At 44.4% G+C, this 21,948-nt stretch overlaps 2 protein-coding genes, 1 long non-coding RNA gene and 1 pseudogene across 9 annotated transcripts in view; all 4 read right to left on the bottom strand.

Moving 5' to 3' along the window:
* LOC122545994 (histone H2A-like) overlaps positions 1–448 on the bottom strand; it is a 44,294-nt gene extending 43,846 nt beyond the window's left edge. For all 7 annotated transcript variants that reach the window (XR_015755208.1, XR_015755203.1, XR_015755207.1 and 4 more), the window contains exon 1: positions 323–448. The gene's annotated coding sequence lies outside the window, so the exon portion shown is untranslated. The remainder of the gene's footprint in view (positions 1–322) is intronic.
* A 7,666-nt stretch (positions 449–8,114) lies between these two features.
* LOC148135455 (histone H2A-like) lies at positions 8,115–9,782 on the bottom strand (annotated as a pseudogene).
* A 30-nt stretch (positions 9,783–9,812) lies between these two features.
* LOC148135454 (histone H2B 1/2-like) lies at positions 9,813–11,294 on the bottom strand. Its single transcript, XM_087984486.1, has one exon. It carries the CDS (start codon positions 11,115–11,117, stop codon positions 10,665–10,667), a length of 453 nt encoding a protein of 150 aa, XP_087840612.1. The 5' UTR covers positions 11,118–11,294; the 3' UTR covers positions 9,813–10,664.
* Positions 11,295–12,437: 1,143 nt separating this feature from the next.
* LOC148135453 (uncharacterized) lies at positions 12,438–21,691 on the bottom strand. Its single transcript, XR_015754979.1, has 3 exons — positions 21,533–21,691; positions 15,398–15,478; positions 12,438–14,220 (listed from the first exon to the last, which is right to left on the bottom strand). It is a non-coding gene; the product is annotated as an uncharacterized LOC148135453 (long non-coding RNA).
* Between the last annotated feature and the right edge of the window lie 257 nt (positions 21,692–21,948).

The raw sequence follows: 21,948 nt of genomic DNA, 5'->3' as shown, positions 1-21,948 counted from the left end.
ACACTAACTGCTGAAGGAAGAACAAGGGGCACTTTTATCACATTTAGATACACTCCCCTCTATTTCCCAACAATTCAATGTTTATTCGGAACAAACAGCGCGAAACAGAAGCCAAACAATGAATTCCCATCAATGTTCACTGGATTGTAAACCACAAGAATGTCCCACAGCAGCTTCTTCCCGCTCTGCCTCCCTCAGCAGGCCCACACACAGCCCGAGAAAGGCCTCTCTCTTCCCCCCAGCCCGCTCACTCCAAGTTCCGGGACCAGTTCCTGCTCCGCTCGGCCTCTTACAAACAGCCCCCGGTTCTCCCTGAACTCACCCCGAATCAATCCCGGTCTCGGAGCCCCCTCTGTGTCCCAGGCTCCCATCCCGATGTGCTGCTGGAAGGAGCCTGCTGTTCCCTCGCTTCCCTGGGCGCTGATCTCTCCATTGCGGTCTGTTTCAAACAAACCTCTTGCACTCACTGAGTAAATGCTCCTCAATGGCAGCGCTGGGGGAGGGCCTCACGCATGCGCTCCTCAGCTCAGGAACAATCAGCATTGGGGGAGGCGAGCGTGCGATAAGGCATTGCGCATGCGATGTTTTCCCAAAAATTCCCAGAAACAAACATCAATTGGTCAGTTCCCCAATTCCCTTTTCTCCCAGTTTGACGAAACCAACTGGGGCTGTGGGGGAAAGGGCGGAGAAGGTTTCAAGCTGGGACAGTGTCCCTTTATGAAGCTCCAATGGTGCTCATTCCCGGGTCATGTTAATAACTCCTCCCTCCGGCTCTCTCACAATCTGATCAGGGGGCGGGGAAACTGGCGGCCACTCGGCCCATACCCTGTACTTCCCCCATTCAATAACATCTCGTAAACTGTGGTAATCCTGCTGACCCTCATCCACAAATATTAATTCCTTTCAGAAAGTAACATAAGTGGAAAATAGTAACACAAATGAAATAAGTGGAACACTCTTACTAAGGCAGAATGTAACTGTTGGAGAGAGTCTTGCATCACAGTGTTCGTCCCTGTTTCTGGTTCAGGATGAGTGTGTGCAATAACGTCTCTCGGCCTCGATTTAGTGTATAGTGGACAACAGATGTTAGTGTCATGTATGCTGCAGACAGAAACCTTGTGATGTATTGTATGCCACAACGAGACACCCCAGGTGTTTCTGTTTATTCATTCTGGGACGTGGACGTCGCTGGCTGAGCTTCCCCTTTATTCCCCTTTGAGCAGGCGGTGGTGAGCCACCTTCTGGAACAGGTGTTGTCCATGTCCTGCCTGCAATGCCATGAACAGGGAATTCCAGGGTTGATCAAGCGACAGTGAAGGAAAGGGATGTATTTCCAAGTGATTATGGTGTGTGGCTTCGAGAGAAACTTGCTCTCTATTGAGCTGACGTTTCCCTACATCAACTGCATTTGACTTTTCTAATGGAGGTTGCCCTGAGTTTGGAAAGTGTTACAATTTACAAGTTATTACTTCTGTAAATTTAACAAAACTTTAGGGTTCTGTGAGATAACATTTGATCCCAAGAATAGGCATACAAATTGGGAAAAAAATAAACAGACAGGGAAGAGGAGATGACCTGGGGGTTGCAGTGAGAGAGAAACTCACTGAGATCTTTGTAGAGAGAGGAGGAGAACTTCTTCAAGGTAGCATCCTTACAAGAGGATTCACAGTAAGCTTAGAATCAACTTCGTGGACTTCACCAGTTTCCATATTTCCCCTCCCCTCCCCCCCCCCATCTTGCACCAGTTCCAACCTGCCAGCTCAGCAGCATCGTCATGACCGGTCCTACCTGCCAATCTTCCTTCACATCTATCCGCTCCACCCTCCTCTCTGACTTATCGCCTTCATCTCCACCTCCACCCACCTCTTAGCTACCTTCTCCCCAGCCCCACCACGCTCCCATTTATCTCTCCACCCTGGAGGATCCCAGCCTCATTCCTGATGAAAGGATTTTGCCCGAAACGTCGATTTTCCTGTTCCCCAGATGCTGCCGCACCTTCTGTGTTTTTCCAGCACCACTCTAATGTTGACTCTGATCTCCACCATCTGCAGTCCTCACTTTTGCCATCATTTAGAATTCAGCAAGCGATGAGATAAAGGGCATTGATCAAGAAAGAGATAATGAGGACTGGAGTAAGCTTGCAGATGTTTTGAAAAAGAAACTAACTGGTAAAGTATTGATAAATGTGGAAGAAAACATGGGTTGGTTAACACAAAGATAGGTCTCTTACGATCAAAAAGAGGCGGTCCATATTAGGGAGCAAAAACGGCTACCCATCCAAATATCTAACTGTTGTTCTCTGATTACAAAGGACAACACAAATGATGCACCAGGAATGTTGGGGAACACAGAGTTCAGTGAGAGGGAAAAACTGAAACAAATCAGTACTGTTTGGAAAATTGTGTTGGGACAATGGATAAGATTGAACCTGGGAAATAGCAGGGCCTGGTCATCCACATCCCAGAGTACTTAATTTAGTGGTCACAGAAATAGTGAATGGTCATGTTCCAAGATTCCATAGACATTGTAATATTTTCCACAGATTATGAGTTAGCTAATGTAACCAATCTATTTGAAAAGCAAGTTAGAGATAATCTGGGAATTATAGGCCACTCAGCTTGCAGGAAAAAAAATACTTGCAGAGTGTCTGCGGAAAAAAAAAGATTGGGACCAAACAAAGTCAGCATGGATTCGAAATGCCTGTTCCTGTGTCATAATGTTCTATGTTCTCAGCTTGGCAAATCTGCTGGAGTAGAGGTGATAAGCAGGTGGCGACATTTGAATGTTTCTTTTGACAAAATCTCACATAAAACAAAATAAAGAACATGGTGTTGAGATGGATTTAAAAAACTGCTTGGCTGAAAGAAAACACATAGAGGGAATAAATGGATCATTTTTTCAATGGCAGGCAGTGACTAGGAGTCAATGCAAGAATCATGATTATAATGCTACTCTTCACAATATAGTCACAATGATTTAGAAGAGGACACTAAATGTAACATTTCCAGATTGACAGATGACATAAAACTAGGTCGGATGGTGAGTGTGAAAGAAAATGCATTGTGACTGTGTTGAGGAGAACTCAATGGGCAAAAGCAATGTAATGTGGATAAATGTAAGGTTTTTAGTAAGGACAGTCAAAGTTGATAAAATTGAAATTGGAAAAGCACAGCATCAAAGGAGCAACAAAGTCAATGTTTTATTTGCAAGTACAAATAAATCATATTAGACATAGACAACTGGGGTGAAAAGCATCTCTTGAACATTATGCATTCTTGAGAGGGAGATTAGGAAATCAAAGAGGGGGATACCAAAGAGGGCGTGGCACGGTGCTCCCTCACAGCGCCAGAGACTCGGGTTCAATTCCCACCTCTGGCGACTCTGTGTGGAGTTTGCACATTCTTCCCGTGTCTGCGTGGGTTTCCTCCGGGTGCTCTGGTTTCCTCCCACACTCCAAAAATGTGCAGGTGAGGTGCATTGGCCATGCAAAATTGCCCGTAGTGTTAGGTCAAGGGGTAAATGTGGGGGAATGGGCCTGTTTCCACAATGTGGGTAATCTAATCCAAAGGTAGTCTTGGCAGATAAGGTTAAGCATAATTCAATGAGATTCTACAAGATCAATCAAAGCAAGTTAACAATGAGAGAGAAAGAGAGTAGGGCACCTTAAAGATCAAGGAGGGAGTTGTTGTTGTTGGAGTCTTTTCCCCCCGAAACAGAATGCAAACTCAGCAGGCAGGCAGAGCTCAGGCAAGTGGAGGTTTATTCATACAAAACTCAGTTAAAGGAGGGACAAAAGATCCTCTCCAGAGACCAGCCCTGAAAGAGAGATCATGACACACTCTGAATTTATAACATAAAGCAGTATTTTTATAAATTTGCTGATAACAATTGCATACAACATGATCACTTTGATCCTCCCTCATACTTTGTAAACCCAATCCTATAAGACACCGAATTAATGACAGGCATTCCTTTAAAAGGCCTCAGCTTCCCATGGCCTCATGGCATTGAACAGACACTTTCATCACTCATCCTTGCCATCTTTCTATGCATGCTCCTCATTCACATTCCAAATTTAATTGCTAGACTCCTTCAGGCCTCTCAGGTTGGCTTTATCTGTGAGTCAGTTGTATCTCGTGTGCTTTCTTTATGAAATTCTGTTTTTCCTCTTATATTTCCCATTGTCCTAATTATGTGTGTTAAAAATACCAAAGACATTTAGTTTTAACTAGTTGCTCTAAGATTTGTAAGAATGCTTTCTGTTCTAGTTAGTTAAGCTTAGGTCTGTTTTCAAAGACTTCCAGCATAGATACATGGAACCAAAACATTTATGCCTGTGTGTGAAAGTTAGTCAGTTTTCAGAAATACCCTGATTTTCCCTGGACAAAATAGATTACTCACAGCCATTCATGACAATGTACTAAGGGTAGACATTTGTCAGCCATTTTGTGGGAGCAGACATGGGCCATTTTGTTACCAGCAAATCCAGTTCACCTCTGCAGTTCTCTTTGAATTTCAGAAGACGCGAGGCAGAAAATGAATTTTCACATCAGTTTTTACAGGGAAGCAGGCAAACTCAGGAAAATGAATATTGATGTTTTGAAAATAGTTCACATTACATAAGAGGAAATGCTGGAGGTCTTTGAAAACAAAGTTGGATAATCTCAGAGACCTGATCTTGTGTATCCCAGGACACTGTGGGAGGTTAAGGAGGATATTGTGGTGCCCCTTGCAGAAATATTTGTATCATCTGTAACTATGGTGAGGTGCTGGATGATCAGATAATGGGTAATATTTTGCCATTATTTTAAGAAGGGATGTAAGGAGAAGCCTGGGAATTATAGACCTGTGAGTCTGACTTGTGTGATGGGTACATTGTTGGTGGTGATTCTGAATGATAGGATTCAAATGTACGGTTTGGGAAGAAGTGGTAGGAGAGGGCAAGGAATAATTAGGAATTGTCAGGATTGTTTTGTAGAAGAAAGTTATTTTTCCCAAAGTTGAGATTGTTGAGGGAGTATCCAAGAAGATTGAGTGCACATTGGTAAACATTATTGACTTGAAGTTTGGAAAAGTCTTTTACAAGTTTCTGCATGGTAGACTAAATAGCAAGGTTAGATTACATGGGATTCAGGTTGAGCGTGCCAATTGAATATAAAATTAGCATAACAGCAGGAGATGGAGGGGAGGTGGACAGTTGCTTATTAGACTGGATGCACGATATCAATGATGTTCCACCCCAATCGGTGCTGGGTCCACTTTTGTTTGTTTTTTTTATGTAAATGACTTAGATGAGAATACAGAAGGCATGGTTAGTAATTTTGCAGATGTCATCAAAATTGGTGGTATAGTGAACAGTGAAGGCTATCTCAGATGAGAAACAAATCTTGATTAAATCAGTCAATGATGTGACGAATGGCAGATGGAGTTATTGAGGCATTACATATTTACAAAGCAAACAAAGGTAGGACTTATACAATTCCAAGTAGAGCCTTGGATAATGCTGTTGAACAGAAAGATCGAGTTGGCCAGCTGCATATTTTTGAAATTTGCTTCACATTAGACAATGTGGTGAAGAAAACATCTAGCATGTTTGCCTTCATTGCTCAGACCTTTGAGTACAGGAGTTGGAAAGTTGTATTAGATGTTGATGAGTCCTCTTCTGGATTACCGTACCAAGTTCTGGTCACCCTGTTGTCAAAAGTATACTATTGAGCTGGAAAAAGTTCAGAAAAGATTTACTAGGATGTTGATGGGAATGGAAAATTCCATTGTAAGAATAGGCTGGGACTTCTGTTCTCTGGAGCCTAAGATCTTGATGGGTGATAGAGTTTTGACAATTATGAGGGCTAAACGTAAGGGGAATGATAGGTATTTTATCTACGGTAAGAGACTGCAAGACTATGAGACACATTTTTAAGGTAAAAGGAAAAAGATTTTAAAACTAAGTTTGTGTAAAATAGTATAGATTGTGTGGAATTAACTTCGAAAGGGGGTGATGCATATCGACACAGTCACAATGTTGAAAAGACATTTGGATAAGTATATCATTAAGATTTTGGAGGGTTATGGGCCAAGAACAGGCAGGTGAGACTTGTCTAGGTTGAGACTACCCCTGCTCATGACTCTACCCCCATTCCCCCCACCATCACACCCACTCCAGGTACTGGCTCCGACCCCACTCCCAGCTCTACACCCACACCAGCTCCCAGCCCTGCCAAGTTTTCACCATCCCTCCAGACCTCCCCCTCACTGAGTACGAACGATCAGTCCTCAGCAAAGGACTCACCTTCGTCCCCCTCCATCCACGCATCAATGAATTTAATACACACCGTGACATCGAACAATTCTTCCGTCGACACCGCCTCCAAGCTTACTTTCACAATCAGGACTCCCGCCCACCTTCCGAGGACCCCTTCGCCCACCTCCAACACACTGCATCCACCTGGACACCCTGCGCTGGCCTATTACCTGCCCTCGACCTCTTCATTTCAATCTGCCGCCGGGACATTAACCGCCTCAACCTATCGACACCCCCTCCCCCACTCCAACCTCTCATCCTCACAACACGCAGCCCTCCAAACCCTCTGCTCCAATCCTGACCTCACCATCAAGCCAGCGGACAAAGGGGGCGCAGTGGTAGTCTGGCGCACTGACCTCTACATCGCTGAAGCCAAACACCAACTCGAGGACACCTCTTCCTACCGCCCCCTTGACCATGACCCCACCCCCCATCACCAAACCATCATCTCCCAGACCATACAGAACCTCGTCACCTCAGGAGATCTCCCACCCATAGCTTCCAACCTCATAGTCCGGGAACCCCACACTGCCCGGTTCTACCTCCTTCCCAAGATCCACAAGCCTGACCACCCTGGCCGACCCATTGTCTCAGCATGCTCCTGCCCCACTGAACTCATCTCTACCTACCTCGACACTGTCCTATCCCCCCTAGTCCAGGAACTCCCCACATACTTTCAAGACACAACCCACGCCTTCCACATCCTCCAAGACTTCCGTTTCCCCGGCCCCCAATGCCTCATCTTCACCATGGATATCCAATCCCTCTACACCTCCATCCGCCATGACCTGGGCCTCCAAGCCCTCCGTTTTTCCTCTCCAGACGTTCCCAACAGTACCCCTCCACCGACACTCTCATTCGTTTGGCCGAACTGGTCCTCACCCTTAACAATTTCTCCTTTGAATCCTCCCACTTCCTCCAGACCAAAGGGGTAGCCATGGGCACACGTATGGGCCCCAGCTATGCCTGTCTCTTTGTTGGCTACGTAGAGCAGTTGATCTTCCGTAATTACGCAGGCGCGACTCCCCACCTCTTCCTCCGCTACATCGATGACTGCATTGGCGCCACCTCGTGCTCCCGCGAGGAGGTTGAGCAATTCATCAACTTCACCAACACATTCCACCCTGACCTTAAATTTACCTGGACCATCTCTGACACCACCCTCCCCTTCCTGGACCTCTCCATCTCCAGTGACGACAGACTTGACACTGACATTTTCTACAAACCCACCGACTCCCACAGCTACCTGGATTACACCTCTTCCCACCCTACCTCTTGCAAAAATGCCATCCCGTATTCCCAATTCCTCCGCCTCCGCCGTATCTGCTCCCAGGAGGACCAGTTCCACCACAGAATACACCAGATGGCCTCCTTCTTTAGAGACCCCAATTTCCCTTCCCATGTGGTTAAAGATGCCCTCCAACACAACTCGTCCACATACTGCACCTCCGCCCTGAGACCCAACCCCTCCAACCGCAACAAGTACAGAACGCCCCTGGTGCTCACCTTCCACCCTACCAACCTTCGCATAAACCAAATGATCCGCCGACATTTCCGCCACCTCCAAACAGACCCCACCACCAGGGATATATTTCCCTCCCCACCCCTTTCCGCCTTCCGCAAAGACCATTCCCTCCGTGACTACTTGGTCAGGTCCACGCCCCCCTACGACCCACCCTCCCATCCTGGCACTTTCCCCTGCCACCGCAGGAACTGTAAAACCTGTGCCCACACCTCCTCCCTCACCTGCATCCAAGGCCCTAAAGTAGCCTTCCACATCCAAAGTTTTACCTGTACATCCACTAATATCATTTATTGTATCCGTTGCTCCCGATGCGGTCTCCTCTACATTGGGGAGACTGGGCGCCTCCTAGCAGAGCGCTTTAGGGAACATCTCCGGGACACCCGCACCAATCAACCAATCGCCCCGTGGCTCAACATTTCAACTCCCCCTCCCACTCTGCCGAGGATATGGAGGTGCTGGGCCTCCTCCATCGCCGCTCCCTCACCACCAGACGCATGGAAGAAGAACGCCTCATCTTCCGCCTCGGAACACTTCAACCCCAGGGCATCAATGTGGATTTCAACAGTTTCCTCATTTCCCCTTCCCCCACCTCATCCTAGTTTCTAACCTCCAGCAACACGATCCCCTGACTTGTCCGACCTGCCCAGCTCCTTTTTCACCTCTCCACTCCACCCTCTCCTCCCTGACCTATCACTTTCATCTCCTTCCCCACTGACCTATTGTACTCTATGCTACTCTGTCCCCACCTCCTCTAGCTTATCTCTCCACGCTTCAGTCTCTCTGCCTTTATACCTGATGAAGGGCTTTTGCCCGAAACGTCGATTTTGTCTGTCCTCGGATGCTGCCTGAATTGCTGTGCTCTTCCAGCACCACTGATCCAGAATTATATTGGTATGGACTGGTTGGACAGAAGGATCTGTTTCTGTGCTATTTGACTGACCCGTGCAGTGAGGCAACTGTCCTGGTTTGATCTCAGTTCATTTTGAAAGCTTCGAAACGACAGCAGAAAGTGTCATTCAGAGCACTGTGCAATCAAACAACACCCTTGGTGTTTGGAAATGTGACTGTAAAATGAATCTATCCATGGAATTCAAAGATAGGACACTTCTATTCGGCGGAGATAGGTATTGCAAATGCTGGAGATTAGAGTGGTGCTTGCAAAGTCCAGCAGTTCAGGCAGCATCCGAGAAGCAGGAAAATCGATGTTTCAGGCAAAAGCCTTTTCTGATGAACTTTTCACGGTCCTTGTGCTACGGCTCAAACGGTGAACACCCATGAGGAAAGGCTTCACATTAGATCACACACACAGTGACAGTACAGTATCGAAAAAGGCAGGGACTGACATCGATATCAATTAAATGAAGGTAATTCAATCCGACAGATGGGAGTGTTTAACTCCTTTCACAGATGTTGTGAGTGGCTCTTAAAAGAGCCTTTGGGTTGTCAGATTCAAGAATACTCTCTTCACTTTTTAGCAGATCCAGCAGCGGTAGTTTTCTTGGGCAGCAGCACGGCCTGGATATTAGGCAGCACCCCGCCCTGAGCGATGGTCACCCCTCCCAGCAGCTTGTTGAGCTCCTCGTCGTTGCGCACGGCCAGCTGCAGGTGCCTGGGGATGATGCGGGTCTTCTTGTTGTCCCGGGCCGCGTTGCCGGCCAGCTCCAGGATTTCAGCCGTCAGATACTCCAGCACCGCAGCCAGATAGACCGGCGCTCCAGCACCCACACGCTCAGCATAGTTACCCTTTCTCAGGAGCCTGTGAACACGGCCCACCGGGAACTGCAGGCCAGCCCGGGACGACCGAGACTTCGCCTTGGCGCGACCTTTCCCACCGCCCTTTCCTCTTCCGGACATGGTCACAATCTCCCAAGCGCTTTCACAGAGAATGCTGTACTCCGCCCACATTGCGGCCTCTTATACCTTCGGGAGGAATGGTGGGGCGGCCGTGTCTGATTGGTCCCATTGTCCAGCCCCGCCTAATGTTGTTCCAATTCCCAATCAGATATCTGCCTCATTCCCCAATCCGGAGAGGGCACGGGGAGGAAGGCGGAAAGTACCGGCGCCAAATCATCAACCGCCTTCTTTCCAATTTGAAAAGCCCGCCAATTTCCAAACAAATGTTTTCCATGAAAAATGAAGTACAAAAAAGTGAGGAAGTTTAAAAAAACATTAATACAATTGTTAATTTACTTTTAGTTTACAAGTGTATACTTCACTCCGTGTTACTCTCCCTCATTTGCCGACCTCTACCTGTCCATTTCTGATTTTGAAATTAGGTTATTTTCTAAACCTTGAGAAGAAGCTGAAACAAAACGGGCCAAACACTGCAGTCTGTAACCGGCCTTTTCACTTCACATTTCTTTAGCACACCCAACATGCTGAGAACGTGGCACACGTTCTTCCGGCTCAGGATCAATGAAGAACACGGTTTTTAGACGATCTTTGACAGTCGTCCATCCATTGTCACTCTCGATCAGATTCAGCAAAAGCTCCACATTTCAGTCCGGGAGCAGTGTTGGTGTTCTATCGGTTCACTTTGAAAGTCTCTCTCCGACAACAGGAGACGTGGGCACTTACTTTTGGTCTGCCACGGGTGAATATACAAGATGAAAAATGACTCACTGGCACTTAATCCGCATTCTTCAACCCAACCCCCATTAATTCGGAAAGTACTTGTAAAAACAAATATATATCGCACTAAAATTAAAAATACCTCGTCAAGAATTATAAAACAAATCAAATCGTAAAGAATTGGTTCAGCTGTCTCAGGGAAGTGTGGGTGGCTCTTATAAGAGCCTTTGGGTTGTGGATGTGTTTGTTTCAGTTCAATGCGGTCCTTCACTTGGAGCTGGTGTACTTGGTCACCGCCTTTGTGCCCTCCGACACGGCGTGCTTGGCCAGCTCCCCGGGCAGCAGCAGCCGCACGGCGGTCTGGATCTCCCGGGAGCTGATGGTGCTGCGCTTGTTGTAATGGGCCAGGCGGGAAGCCTCCCCCGCGATGCGCTCGAAAATATCGTTGACGAACGAGTTCATGATGCTCATGGCCTTGGAGGAGATGCCGGTGTCGGGGTGAACCTGCTTCATCACTTTGTAGATGTAGATGGCGTAACTTTCCTTCCTGGTCCTTTTCCTCTTCTTTCCGCCCTTCGCTGGCGCCTTCTTGATGATTTTCTTCGCGCCCTTCTTGGAGGGTTGCTGTGCTTTCTTCTCATCAACCATAGCGCCGCTCACTTTCAGACACAGAATAAGGGAAAGCGGACTCGGAGCTTCCTTTTTATAGACTGACGGCATCAGCAACGGTAATGAGGGATGGGGCGGGGGGGAGGAGCCTGGCTCCTGATTGGCTACGTTGGCATGGTACCCTCTCTCTGATTGGTTAGTTTGTGACTCAATGTGAATCCGTGAAGATCTGCAATACCATCGGAAACACAAACCGAAATTTTGTGAAGGGATCAAATTCCGAGCTCACTCTAAAATGTGAGATTCTAATTGTAATGTATTCTGCATCTTTTGATAATGGTTTTCATTTCTCTTCCATTTTAAAATGGCATCACATTTGTTGTCAAGTGAGAAAGTGCACTGCAATCTGACAGGGAGTGTGTTTTACTCCTGGAAATGATGGAACTACTTGACAAATGCATCGCGTTGGAGGAACATGGGAGTTAAGCAATGTTCTTTTTTGCTTGTTTCTTGGTCTACACTCTGAAGATGAAGGACATTCTAGCATCATCTACTCTGTAAACTCCCTTCAGTTATCTTTTCCCCTATTCTTCTTCAAATCTCCAATGAGTATCAGCCAAAGTATTCATACGTTACTCAGAATAGCTGCCAGTGTGTGTATCATTGTCAGTTCTACTCTGATACCTCAAATGACTGAAGGGAACTGATGTACTGTGACCTGTGCCTTTTGCTTCCTGCTGACAACATGAATTTTACTCCCTGACTGTTTGGCTCCTCAATCAGTGTCAGCAGCCTCCTGCCAATATTTCAGTTCCTGAAATCTTACTTTGCACTACATTAGAATACATATTATTTAGTGCATTTCAGTTTCGAGCAGAAGTTTTTTTTCATTATGAACTTTGCTATGTGGATTTTCTCTGAACTTTATTTGGTCACAAGTCATTTGTACTCACTCTGAACTGGTCACTGTTATTTAAAGATTATTTTGAACATGATACCTGTGTATATTTTAATTGTGACAATCTCATGTTACTTGTGACAATCTCTTATCACTGTGAATCCCTGCTTACACTATGAGATAGTGTTGTTCAGAATTTCAGGTGGGTTAAGGGTTAGTTTACCTCTCATTATTGGCTGTGTAAAACTGAAGTAAAACGGGAGATGAATGATTATTACTCTCTCACAATCGGTCCCTGTCAGTTTCTGCCATCTGAATGTGTGAGTGTAGTCATCAGTCTGTACTTGTCCGTTCTTCCACAGCGATTACTTTAGTGTAATTATCACAATCCCAGAATGTCTCTGATGTGAGAATGTGAAGGGTATTTATCATTGCAATGCCTATCAGTCTTTGCTATGAGACTGTTCGACTGGCTTTATCAATCTGTACCCGTTTCTTTTTGCTCAATTAATTTGTCTGTGTAATTTTCAGTCTCCCAATATCAGTCTCAGCTATGTGAATGTGAGAGTGCTTTTATCAGTGTTACCTTGTCCATTTCTCTGTTGGAAATATGTCAATGTGGTTACCAACATGTACCTGCCAGCTTCTATTTTTTGAGTATCTCAGTTTAGTTAAACTTTTCCACACAAGTTGTGATAGAATATAGAAAAATACAGCGCAGCAAATACAGCCTTTGGCCCTCGATGTTGCGCCGATCCAAGCCCACCTAACATACGCTAGCCCCCTATCCTCAATATGCCTATCCAATGCCCATTTAAATGTCCATAAAGAGGGAGAGTCCACCACTGCTACTGGCCGGGCATTCCATGAACTCTAATGTGCGAATATGGCGGTCTAGTCATCAATCTGTACCTGTCTGTTCTTCCACTGTCATTATGTTTGTGTAATTATCAGTCTATCCTTAAAGTCTCTGCTGTGAGAGTATATGTAATTGTAGTTATCAATCTATCCGTCTCAGTGTTTGCTCTGTGAATGTGAGAGTGTATTTACTAATTGGTCCCTGACAGTTTCTGCTATGTAAATGGGGGTTTTGCTATCCATGTCTTTATGTTCATTTCTGTTACGTGAAGTTTGACTGGCATTTTCAATCTGTACCTGTCAGTTTCTGCTCAGTGAATATGTCTGTGTAATGAACAGTCTATCCCTATCAGTCTCTGCTATGAGTCTGTGTGAATGCTTTTATCAGTCTCACCTTGTCAGTTTCTGTGTTGTAAACATGGTCATCGATCTTTACCTGACATTTTCTGGTTTGTGAATATAGGAGTCTGTACCAGTCTGTTTCTGTTATGTGAATATGAGGGCAGTTATCAGTTAGAATGATTGTGTGGCTTTAAAAGGTGCATTTTGTCCTGTGCACAGTAGTTAACATACAACACAATAAAGAAGAAATTGGAATAACTTAACTCTACTGGAATACTTAACAGAATAATGGATACAGTATCACTTCCTAATAAACTGTTCCAATACAGTAATATCCCATAAACACCCTTGGCAAAAGACAAATTCAATAAAATATATAGTCTCACATCTGACTCCAGTAGCAGAAAGAGAATCTGCAGCTTCTGACTGTAACTGAGAGGGGAAAACTAGCTTTCCTGTCTTCAAGATGCTGACAGTTTTGCTGAAAGCCAAAACTAAAAATGTCATTCTGTGAGAGTTTGACCACACCCATTCAGGCTGCTTCTATTGTTCCAACTTTAAAAGAAGCCTCAAACTGTTTACTCTAGTGCAAACTTCTTGACACTTCTGCCATAAAACCTCTCTTCAACAAGAAAGAAAGAACAAAATAAATATCTTCAAGCCACAATATCATCAAACCTTCCACCCCTCTTAAAAAGAGCCAATCAATATACAGAGAAAGCCTAATTTTTAAAAACTCCTTAGCCTTACATTGTTAGTAAACAATATGTACACATTTCGTTGACTGTTAGCATGCAAACACTCACTACGACAGTTCACTTTTTCCTGCTATGTAATGCTTCCATCTTTGTTCATCAAAGTCACAACAACACCTTGGCAATTAGGTTCTCTCGCCCTGCCATGTATGTAATTTGCAAATTGAATTGCTGCGATAGAAAGCTTCATCTAAACAGTCTGTAATTTTTGTTCTTAAATTTCTCCAAAAATAATAAACTGAAGGTGTCCTTCTCAAACATGAAGTATTTCTGTTGATGAGTCTTCAGCTTTCTGTAAAGATGCCCAATAGGCCTCAAACTGTTTGCTCTCGTGGCTCGGTGGCTCTGCCTTAAATTTGCTCTTCAAGAACAAAAAGACAAAAACCTGTTAAAGCCACAGTCTCAATCTCTCATTTCCTGCATTATGGAAATGCAAAGTCATTTATCAACCTGTGCCTGTCCATTCTTGTCACATGAACATGTAAATGTTGTCATTAATGGTCCCTGTCAGTTATTCCAATTCAAGCACGTGACTATTGTTATAAATTTACCCTCTCAGTTTCTGCTGTGTGAATGTGAGTTTAGTTATCAAACTGTACCTGTCAATTCATGTTCTGTGAAATTGAAGTGTTATCAACTTATTCCTGTCAGTTTCTGCATTGTGAATATGGGAGTGCACTTATAATCTTTCTAGGACAATTACTATTGTGTAAAAGTGCGAGTCTACTTACCTATCTGTCCGTGTCAATTTCCGACATCTGAATGTAATTTTAGCTATCCTAACGTACCTGTCAGTTTGTCTTTTATCTCTGGGAATGAGCGTGTCACCTTCAGTCTCTACCTGACAGCAGTTGAGTTTGGTTATTGATCTGTAATGCCACTTTCTGATAGGTGAACATTTGAGCACAGTTATTCATCTGTACACGATACTTTCTGATATCTGAATATGAAAGTGTAGTTGTCAACCTATTCCTGTTGGTATGTGCAATGAAAATAAGAGAGTGTGTGTCACTTTGTCATGTGAACATCTGAGTGTTATGAATCTATCCATGACAGTGCCTGCAAAAGATTGTGTGTGTGTGTGTAACTACCCTGTTAATACGTGTGTCGTCATCAATGCGTTTTTGCCTGTTTCTGCAAAGTGAAAGAGTGAACAAAGGTATCAATGCATGCTTGTCAGTTTCTATTTGGTAAAGGGATGTATCTCTCTGGCAGCCACTAATATTCTCTGTGAGGGTGTGTTTCGTTATGTGATACTGTTGTGAGGGTGATTGTAGGCAGATCTGTTTCAGTTCATGAGTGCATAATTTGGACAAGAATTCAGACATTCCAGTTTCAAATTTTGCAAATATCAATGAGCTGTGAATGGTGAATTTGTTCAAACTGGCCATACGTGCATTGTGAAGTGTGAGAAAGAAACAAACTGATAATTTTCTCAATTGTTTGAACATCTCTCTCAAACTGAGCTCAATGTGTAGCTGACTCAATTCACTCCGACAGTGGAAAGAATGTTCTTCGCTCTGAGTGCACTAACATACCTGCTGTTTGGTAGAAACAGCTGGTCACACTTGGCTCTGTACCGAGGGAATATTACATTGTCTTGATCCTTCGATATTTGCCTGGAGGAAGACAGAAGTGAAATCTCCTGGGAATCACCATCAGCCAAGTTTGACCATCTTTAACTGATCAATGCAACATTCTGTTAATAATCATGAGGATATTGTATTTAAAGCCAGGAATTCAAACAGAATAACATGTCTGATTCTACTCTTGCTCCATGTCTGGTGATTTTTCTTTTTGTTAATTCAATACCAATTGACTTAGGTCCAGAAACGAACCAATAACTGTACAGCTCCATGAATGGGACTATCCAATGCAAGTGGGTCTGTGAATATGAGTTTAGGTATTGAACTATTCATGTCAATTCCTACTTGATGAATAACAACCACACTCTCATATTCTGTCCTTCTAAGCCTTGCTTAAATTAATTATGTATTCAAATAGCAGTGACTCACAGTGACAGATTGATATAGAACTATAGATCCATTGAAATGACATTGCACATAAGAGGGCCATTTGGCTTATCTTGTCCATTCCAACACAAACACACCAGATGGCCATTTAATCCCATCTTCCTGCTAACAGCCCATAACCCTGCAGCTGAGAGCACTGCCTATTTCTGCAATCTGAATTTATTTTTCAATTTGTTCCTGCCAGTCTCTGTTTCATGGATATGTCAATATAGCTATCAATTTGGACCAGTCAATTTTTCCTGTATGAATATTTGAATGGAGTTATCCATCACTACTTGTAAATGTCAAAATACAGTTATAAATACATATTTGTCAGTCTCCACAGTGTGAATGTGTGAGTTTATTGAGCAGTCTGTCCCTGTCAGTTTCTGCTCTGTTAATTTGAGAGTGTCGGTAATAACCTGTACCTGTCAGTTTCTGGTTTGTTAATAGATGAATGTAGTTATCAACATATACCTGCCAGTTTCAGTTAGTGTGCATGTGGGAGTGCTGTTATCAAACTGTAACTGTCAGATTTTGCTGTGTGAATGTGACTATCATTTTCAGTCTCTGTCAATTCTGTCATGTGAACAAGAGATTGTCAATCAATGTATTGCTGTCAGATGCTGCAATGAGAATGTGTGACTGTAGTTACCAATCTGTCCACGTCACTTTCTGCTATATGCATACAGGTGTGCAGTTATCAATTTGTACCTAACAGTTTCTGCTGTGTCTGTGGGTGTATTTATCAATCTATTGCTGTCAGTGTTTGCAATGTGAAAGTAAATTGATCAATATTTCTTCATTAGTTTCTGTTCTCTAAATCAGAGTGTTTAATTATCAATGAGTAACTGTCAGTTTTGGGGTTTGTGAATGTGTAAATGCATTTATCGTTCTGTACCTATCAGATTCTGCTTTGAGTTTTTCTGAGAGCTTAGTTTAATCTGTCCCTGTCAGAATCTGTAAATGTAGTTACCAATCCATGCCTGTCAGTTTTTCTGGCTGAATATGTGTGAAATTTTCTATCCCCAACCAATTACGGTGTGAATATGAGAAATTCGGACGCAATGCTTCCTGTCAGTCTCTGCAATGTGAATATGAGAGTGTATTTATCAATATTTCCCTGACAGTTTCTGCTCGGTGAGACAGTGCTGTGATCAATACATTCTGCCCTATGAATATGAGTGTCTTTATCAAATTGTACTTGTCAGAAAATTTTCTCTGCATATACAGAAGTTTAGCAGTCAGTTTTGTCAATGTGAATATGTGAGCACAGGTTTGAATCTATGCCTATCTGTCAATATGAGAGAGCAGTTTTCAATCTCTACCTGTCAGATTGTGTGTGAAATTGAGTGTACTTAACATAAACTCTCAGATACAGTTTGATAAGTGGAAGTGTTGTTATCAAATTGTACTTGTGATTTTCTGTTATGTGACTAGAAGAGTGTAATTTCCAATCTGTCCCTGTCAGTGTCTCCTCCATATATCCGAGGAAGTAATTAAATTATACCTGCCAGTTTTTGCTATGTGAATGAGAGCGTACATCTCAATCAATATCTGGCAGGAATAGTTTATGAGAATGAGTGTGTTGTTATCAATCTGTACCAGTCAGTTTCTGCTTGGTGAATATGTGAGTGCATATATCAATCAGTTCTTGTCAGGATCTGTGTTGTAAATAAGGTTATCAATTTGTAAATCTGTCAGTTTCAGACATGTACATATGGAAATATACCTGTCAGATTCTGCTCTGTGAATATGGTGCAGTTATCAATCTGTCTTTGCTTTGTGAACATCCAAATATAGTAATTAATATGGACATATAATATTTACTGTATCCGCTGCACCGATGTGGTTTTCTCTACATTGGGGAGACAGGCCGCCTACTTGCGGAACGTTTCAGGGAACACCTCTGGGACACCCGCACCAACCAACCCAACCGCCCCATGGCTGAACACTTTAACTCCCCCTCCCACTCCGCCAAGGGCATGCAGGTCTTTGGCCTCCTCCATCGCCAGATCCTGACCACATGACACCTGGAGGGAGAGCGCCTCATCTTCCGCCTAGGAATCCTCCAACCACACGGGATGAATGTAGATTTCTCCAGCTTCCTCATTTCCTCTCCTCCCATCTTATCTCAGTCCCAACCCCCGGATTCAGCACCACCCTCTTGACCTGCAATCTCCTTCCCGACCTCTCAGCCCCCACCCCCTCCCCGACCTCTCAGCCCCCACCCTAACCTCCTTCCACCTATCGTATTCCCAGCCCCCCTCCCCCAAATTCCCTCCCCCCTCCCCTTTATCTCAGCCCACTTGGCACATCAGACTCATTCCTGAAGAAGGGCTTATGCCCGAAACGTCGATTTTCCTGCTCCTCGGATGCTGCCTGGCCTGCTGTGTTTTCCAGCAACACATTTTTCAACTCTGGCATCCAGCATCTGCAGTCCTCACTTTCTCCTAATTAATATGGACATGTCAGTTTCCACTATGTGAATACGTATGTGTATTTCCTGACCTACCCCTGTGAGTTTCTGCTGTCTGTCTATGACAGTGTTGACATGAACACGTAGCTGTAAGTTTTTGGTTTGGTAACGTTCGAATGCCTTTATCAAAATGTATGTCAGTTTCTGTAATGTTAATGTGTCAGTTCAGTTATCAATTTATGACTGTAACTTTCTGTTCTGTGAATATGTAAGTGCTGGTTATCATCTGTACCTGTTAGTTTCTGCTTCACAAATGAGTGAGGGTAGTTGCCCACCTGTTCCTGTCAGTTTGTGCTGTGAATGTGTCAGTGTAGTTATCAGTCTGCATCTGTCAATTTCTGCGAGGTGAATGAGAGAGTGTAGTTCCTAATATGTACCTGTGAGATTCTGATCTGTTATGTTTGAGTATCATTATCAAACTGTACATGACAGTGTGTTTATCCCTCTGTGAATTTGGAAGTGTAGTAATAAATTTTTACCTGTTTGGTTATGCTGTGGGAAAGTTCTTGTCAGTTTCCTCCAAGAGAGTGTAGTTATCCATCTGTGAGGAGAAAGTGAGGTCTGCAGATGCTGGAGATCAGAGCTGAAAATGTGTTGCTGGAAAAGCGCAGCAGGTCAGGCAGCATCCAAGGAGAATCGACGTTTGGGGCATGAGCCCTTCTTCAGGAATGAGGAAAGTTTGTCCAGCAGGCTAAGATAAAAGGTAGGGAGGAGGGACTTGGGGGAGAGGCGTCAGAAATGCGATAGGTGGAAAGAGGTCAAGGTGAGGGTGATAGGTCAGACTGGGGTGGGGGCGGAGAGGTCAGGAAGAAGATTGCAGGTTCGGAAGGCGGTGCTGAGTTCGATGGATTAGACTGAGACAAGGATGGGGGAGGGGAAATGAGGAAACTGGTGAAATCCGAGTTCATCCCTTGTGGTTGGAGGGTTCCTAGGCGGCAGATGAGGCGCTCTTCCTCCAACCGTTGTGGTCTGGCAATGGAGGAGTCCAAAGACCTGCATATCCTTGCATATGCACCCGATGTGGCGTCCTCTATATTGGTGAGACAGGCCGCCTACTTGCAGAGCGTTTCAGAGAACACCTCTGGGACACCTGGACCAACCAACCCAACCACCCTGTGGCTCAACACTTCAACTCCCCCTCCCACTCCACCAAGGATATGCAGGTCTTTGGACTCCTCCATCGCCAGACCACAACAACACGACGGTTAGAGGAAGAGCGCCTCATCTTCCGCCTAGGAACCCTCCAACCACAAGGGATGAACTCGGATTTCACCAGTTTCCTCATTTCCCCTCCCCCCACCTTGTCTCAGTCTAATCCATCGAACTCAGCATCGCCTTCCTAACCTGCAATCTTCTTCCTGACCTCTCCGCCCCCACCCCAGTCTGACCTATCACCCTCACCTTGACCTCTTTCCACCTATCGCATTTCCGACGCCCCTCCCCCAAGTCCCTCCTCCCTACCTTTTATCTTAGCCTGCTGGACAAACTTTCCTCATTCCTGAAGAAGGGCTTATGCCCAAAACGTCGATTTTCCTGTTCCCTGGATGCTGCCTGACCTGCTGCACTTTTCCAGAAACACATTTTCAGCTAGTTATCCATCTGTGCCTGTCAGTTTCTGCTATCTGAATGTATGAGTGCAAGTATCAATCTGTGGGTCTCAGTTTCTGCTATGTCAATAAGCGAGTTAAATTTTTGATCTGTACCTGTCAGTTTCAGATATGTGAATGTATAAATGCAGTTATTAATATATCCCTCAATGTTTCTGCTTGTAAAAATGCAAATATATTCATTAAATCATCCCTGCCATTTTCTGCAAAGTGAATATGAAAATGTAGTTATCAATCTGTAATTGTCAGTTTCTATTCTGTGAACATACAAGTGTTGTAATCAATCTGTACCAGTCAGTTTCTACAATGTGAATATTCTTGTATAATGCGGCACATTATACGGCACAGTGGCTCAGTGGTTGGCTCTGTTGCCTCACAGCACCAGGGACCTGGATTTGATTCCAGCCTCAGGCAACTGTGTGCGTGGAGTTTGCACATTCTCCCCATGTCTGTGTGGGTTTCCTCTGGGTGCCCCGGTTTCCTCCCACAGTCCAAAGAACAGATTAGGTGAATTGGCCATGCTAAATTGCCCATAGTGTTCAGGGAAGTGTGGGTTAGGTGCATTAGTCAGGGGTAAATGTAGAGTGATAAGGGAATGGCTCTGGTTGAGATAATATTCAGAGGGTCAGTGCAGACTTGCCAGGCTAAACGTCCTGCTTTAAACCTGTATGGATTCTAATTCTAACTAAAAGATTATACCTGAATGTTTCAGCTAGATGAATTATTAAATATAAATTGATTAGTTATTAATCTCTCCCCATCAGTTTCTGATTTGATAATGTATGAATGCATTTATCAATCTGAATCTGCTATTTTTTGTAATATGAATATGGGAGTACAGTTACTGTTCTATGCCTGGAGACATAGGAGTGGAGGCTAGGAAACTTGGGGAAATATATATTGATATCTTGAAAAATATTTGATATTAGTGCACATGCCAAAAGTGGAGGTGTTCGAGATGTTAAAAAATATATAAAGGTGTATCAAACTCTCAGACCTGATCAAGTATATCCCTTGATGTTGTAGGAAGCCGTATTGGTAATTTGAATAAATGATATTGTTTTCTTACTTTTTTTAAGAACATCTCATAGGGAGGGTCAATCTATCCCTGTCAGTTATTGCAATATGAATGTGTGACTGTAGTTATAAATCTGTACCTGTCAGTTTCTATGTGAATATGTGGGTGCAGTTACCCATTTAAGTTTCTGCAATGTGAATGGGAGTATAATTATCAGTCTCTAGCTGTCAGCTTCTCCTACATCTATATGTGATGTTAGTTATGGAGCTGAACCTCTGTTAGTTTCTGTCATATGAATGTGAGTGTCATCATCAACCTGTCCCATATCAACAGCGGGAAACAGAAGTCAAACAATGAACTCCCATCAGTGTTTAAGGGATTAAAAACCACAAGAATGTCCCACAGCAGCTTCTTCCCGCTCTGCCTCCCTCAGCAGGCCCACACACAGCCCGAGAAAGGCCTCTCTCTTCCCCCCAGCCCGCTCACTCCAAGTTCCGGGACCAGTTCCTGCTCCGCTCGGCCTCTTACAAACAGCCCCCGGTTCTCCCTGAACTCACCCCGAATCAATCCCGGTCTCGGAGCCCCCTCTGTGTCCCAGGCTCCCATCCCGATGTGCTGCTGGAAGGAGCCTGCTGTTCCCTCGCTTCCCTGGGCGCTGATCTCTCCATTGCGGTCTGTTTCAAACAAACCTCTTGCACTCACTGAGTAAATGCTCCTCAATGCAGAGCCGGGGGAGGGCCTCACGCATGCGCTCCTCTGCTCAGGATCAATCAACTTTGGGAAGGGGCAGCATCGCGCATGCGCTGCTTCAGGTTGCAAGAATAAATCATTCACAATGAGCCGACAGTGATAGCAGCAATGTTAAACCCAGACCCAGTATGGGGGTTAGGATCAAAACACAAATATTACTTCCAAAAAAAGGAGAGACTAAATGAGCTTGGATTGTTTTTTTCTAGAGCAGAGATGTCTGAGG

Source organism: Chiloscyllium plagiosum, unplaced genomic scaffold (assembly GCF_037043375.1).
Source record: "Chiloscyllium plagiosum isolate Xiang-an unplaced genomic scaffold, Cpla_swu_hap1 HiC_scaffold_49, whole genome shotgun sequence".
Classification (NCBI taxonomy): Eukaryota; Metazoa; Chordata; class Chondrichthyes; order Orectolobiformes; family Hemiscylliidae; genus Chiloscyllium; species Chiloscyllium plagiosum.
Note: the sequence above shows the minus strand (reverse complement) of the source record. Positions and strands in the feature narration are given on the sequence as shown.